The following is a 3,492-nucleotide window of genomic DNA, read 5'->3' as shown; positions in this document are numbered from 1 at the left end:
TGGTTATGTCTTCCCACTTCCAAACCGGTACTTCTAAGGGTTGCAATTTTCCATACGGTTTCTGGTGTTCCGCTTTCACTTGGGAACACGTCAAGCACTTAGCCACGTACTTAACAATGTCGCGTTTCATTCCAGGCCACCGATATCCTTTCTTCAAATCTTGGTACATTTTTGTTGCTCCGGGGTGTACCGCATAGCGAGATTTGTGGGCCTCCTCTAGTAACCGTGATTTCACTTCACATAACCAAGGTACCCATATTCGGCCATACCTGGTCATGATACGGTCAGCATTCGCTTTTAATTCGCCAACTAAGCCCTTCATTCTTTCCTTCCTCGGATCACTAGCATTTAAAGATTTAGTTTGGGCCTCTTTGATCAATTCCAAAAGTTTAGGGGTGACAGTAATCTTCATTGATTTGATTTGTATGGGTGGTGGGTATTCCTTCCGGCTTAACGCATCTGCTACGATATTAGCCTTCCGTGGGTGATAAAGGATTTCACAATCATAATCCTTAATTAACTCCAACCACCTTCGTTGTCTCATATTCAAGTCCTTTTGTTCGAAGAAATACTTGAGACTTTTGTGGTCCGAATATATAGTGCATTTTGTTCCATACAAATAATGTCGCCACAGTTTCAACGCGAATACTACTGCAGCCAATTCTAGATCGTGTGTTGGGTAATTGCTTTCGTGCGGTTTAAGCTGCCTTGAAGAGCTCCCAACCCCTGATGTGAAGCATCAGTGTATACCCCCTTCTGATCCCTCGGGTAAGGTTAAGACTGGTGCGTTACACAGCCTACTTTTTAATGTTTCGAATGCGTTTTCTTGCTCAAGCCCCCATACAAATTTCTCATTCTTCTTTGTCAGTCTGGTCAAGGGTAATGCTATTCTGGAAAAATCCTGTATAAACCTTCGGTAATACCCAGCCAAACCCAGAAAACTTCTTACCTCACTCGGGTTCTTTGGAGGAACCCAGTTCGTAACAGCCTCCACTTTAGTTGGGTCCACCAAGACACCGTCCTTATTGATAACATGGCCGAGAAATTGCACTTCTCTAAGCCAGAAGGCACATTTTGAATACTTCGCGTAAAGCTTTTCTCTCCGAAGAATTTCTAATACTTCACCCAAATGATTTGCGTGTTCGGCTCTACTACGAGAGTAAACTAGAATATCATCTATAAACACTATTACAGACTTATCTAACATGGGCCGGCATACTCTATTCATAAGATCCATGAATGCGGCCGGTGCGTTAGTTAACCCAAATGACATTACTAAAAACTCGTAATGCCCATATCGGGTTCTAAATGCGGTTTTCGCAATATCTTCCTCTTGTACCCGAAGTTGGTGATACCCCGAGCGCAAATCAATTTTTGAAAACCAGCTCGCTCCTTGCAATTGGTCAAAAAGGTCATCTATTCGAGGTAGAGGATATTTATTTTTCACTGTCATCTTGTTCAACTCTCGATAGTCGATGCACATGCGCATCGTACCATCTTTCTTTTTCACAAAGAGTACCGGGGCTCCCCAGGGTGACACACTCGGGCGTATGAAGCCCTTATCGAGTAATTCCTGTATCTGTGTCATCAGCTCTCGCATCTCAGCGGGAGCTAATCTATAGGGAGCTTTAGCCACTGGCTTGGCACCCGGATTTAGCTCAATTCGGAATTCCACCTCTCGCTCGGGTGGTAACCCCAGTAATTCATCCGGAAACACATCCGGATACTCGTTCACAACTTCAACTTCTCCAATTTCAGGTACCCTCTGTCTTGTGTCCACAACGTAAGCCAAATACGCCTTACCCTCATTTCTTGCGTACTTAACCGCCTCGACAATAGTACACAGTTTTGTCTCTAACTTTCTTTCTCCACGGATACTTATTCGAGCCCCATTAGGTGACAACACATGAATGACTTTCGCCTCACATCGTATTTCCGCGTGATAACGGGATAACCAATCCATTCCTACTACTACTACTTTAAATTCCCCCAAAGTCATAGGAATAAGATCTATTTCGAAATATTCGTTTTCTATGGTGATTTTACAATTTCTACAAACTTCACTTAGCAAATTGCTTTTTGCTATCCGCTACTTCTACTTCTATGGGTATAGACATTCGTTCCTTTCTAAAAGAGGGATGACACATAAGTTCACTAGACACAAAAGACCTACTAGCACCAGAATCAAATAACACATTCACGGGTATTAGGTTGACTAAGAAAATACCTGATACAACATTTGGTAGAACCTTAGCTTCCTCTGTGGTAATCTGAAACATCCTTCCCCGAGCCTTCTGATTTTCATTCTTCTTTTCGGCTTTGACGTGACCAGGAGTAAAGCAATTGAAACACGTCCTTACGGGACTAGGGCACTTATAATAAGGATGCCCCTCCTGACCACAGTTATAGCATCCCTTCTTTCCCAATAGACATTCTCCGGTGTGAAGCTTTCCACAAGTTTTACATGGAGGAATACTACTTTTAGATCCTCCCTTATTTCTAGTGTCATGCTGCTTAGGCTTCTTGGATGGACTCGTAGTCACCGTCTTTTTAGCAGCTCTTTTCTCCCCCCCCCCTTTCCACTTGTCTCTTCAGCTCTATCTCTCTATCCGGGGCCAAATTGATAAGTTCACTCAAAGTTTCACACTTCGAGGGGGTAATGAACTCCCTATACTCGGCCTTCAACATACCGTAATACCGGTTTATCTTCATCCTTTCGGACATGACGAAATCATCACAGAACTTTAGCTTATCAAAGAATATGTTGGTGATTTCATCAATGGATTCATTCTGTTGGCGAAGATGCAAGAATTCATCTTGTATTCTATCAACTGCCGACTGCGGGAAATGATGCTTCAGGAACAACTCCCTGAATTCTTGCCAGGTTAGTGTTTGGAGTCTTACTTCCCCTAACTCTTTACATTGGGTATCCCACCAATCTTTGGCTTGTTGCTGAAGCTGACCCGTAGCAAACATTACTTGATCTTCTTTCTCACATCGGCTACGTATAAACACGGTTTCGATGTTTGCTATCCATCTTTGACACTTTATCGGATCCACCTCCCCATTATATGAAAATGGATTACATGCCATAAAATCCTTATATGTACACCTTCGTTCCTTACTTTTAGTCCTAGACCCTTCAATCATTTCCTTTAACTCCTCAATCTTACTAGTCATCATCTTATCAACAACCCCCAAGACACGACTTTCGACTTCTTGAGCTTACTTAGGAAGGTTGGCATTCATAACCTTTTCTGCCGCCTCCATCATCTTATTATCGAATGCCTCTTGTCGTGCTATTTCAGCATCATCTATATTACTTGTGTCCGTCATCTACATAAAACATTCATTCTATATATATAAGAATTCCTTTTTATACACCTCTTCGACACATATAAACTTGTATTATCAAACTACATTCCATTTACAATTCATACTCCGTGCATTATCGTCACCGGCGATCATGTTGTATCTTTTAGATCATGATGA

General features: G+C 42.2%; 1 protein-coding gene across 1 annotated transcript; it reads right to left on the bottom strand.

Annotated features, from left to right (window-relative positions):
- Nucleotides 1-2,060: 2,060 nt before the first annotated feature.
- Nucleotides 2,061-3,180, bottom strand: LOC110944051. The gene is made up of 2 exons (XM_022185773.1): nucleotides 2,584-3,180; nucleotides 2,061-2,393 (listed from the first exon to the last, which is right to left on the bottom strand). Exons 1-2 carry the CDS (start codon nucleotides 3,178-3,180, stop codon nucleotides 2,061-2,063), a joined length of 930 nt encoding a protein of 309 aa, XP_022041465.1.
- Between the last annotated feature and the right edge of the window lie 312 nt (nucleotides 3,181-3,492).

This window comes from Helianthus annuus, chromosome 3, assembly GCF_002127325.2.
Source record: "Helianthus annuus cultivar XRQ/B chromosome 3, HanXRQr2.0-SUNRISE, whole genome shotgun sequence".
Taxonomy (NCBI): Eukaryota; Viridiplantae; Streptophyta; class Magnoliopsida; order Asterales; family Asteraceae; genus Helianthus; species Helianthus annuus.
The sequence above is the reverse complement of the archived record's forward strand: the minus strand, read 5'-3'. Positions and strand labels throughout refer to the sequence as shown.

Coding starts and splice junctions, on each gene's coding strand:
- LOC110944051 (XM_022185773.1), bottom strand. CDS start 3,180: ATGACTAGTAAGATTGAGGAGTTAAAGGAAATGATTGAAGGGTCTAGG. Junction 2,394..2,583: donor AGATAGAGCTGAAGAGACAA/GTGGAAAGGGGG, acceptor AACTGTGGTCAG/GAGGGGCATCCTTATTATAA.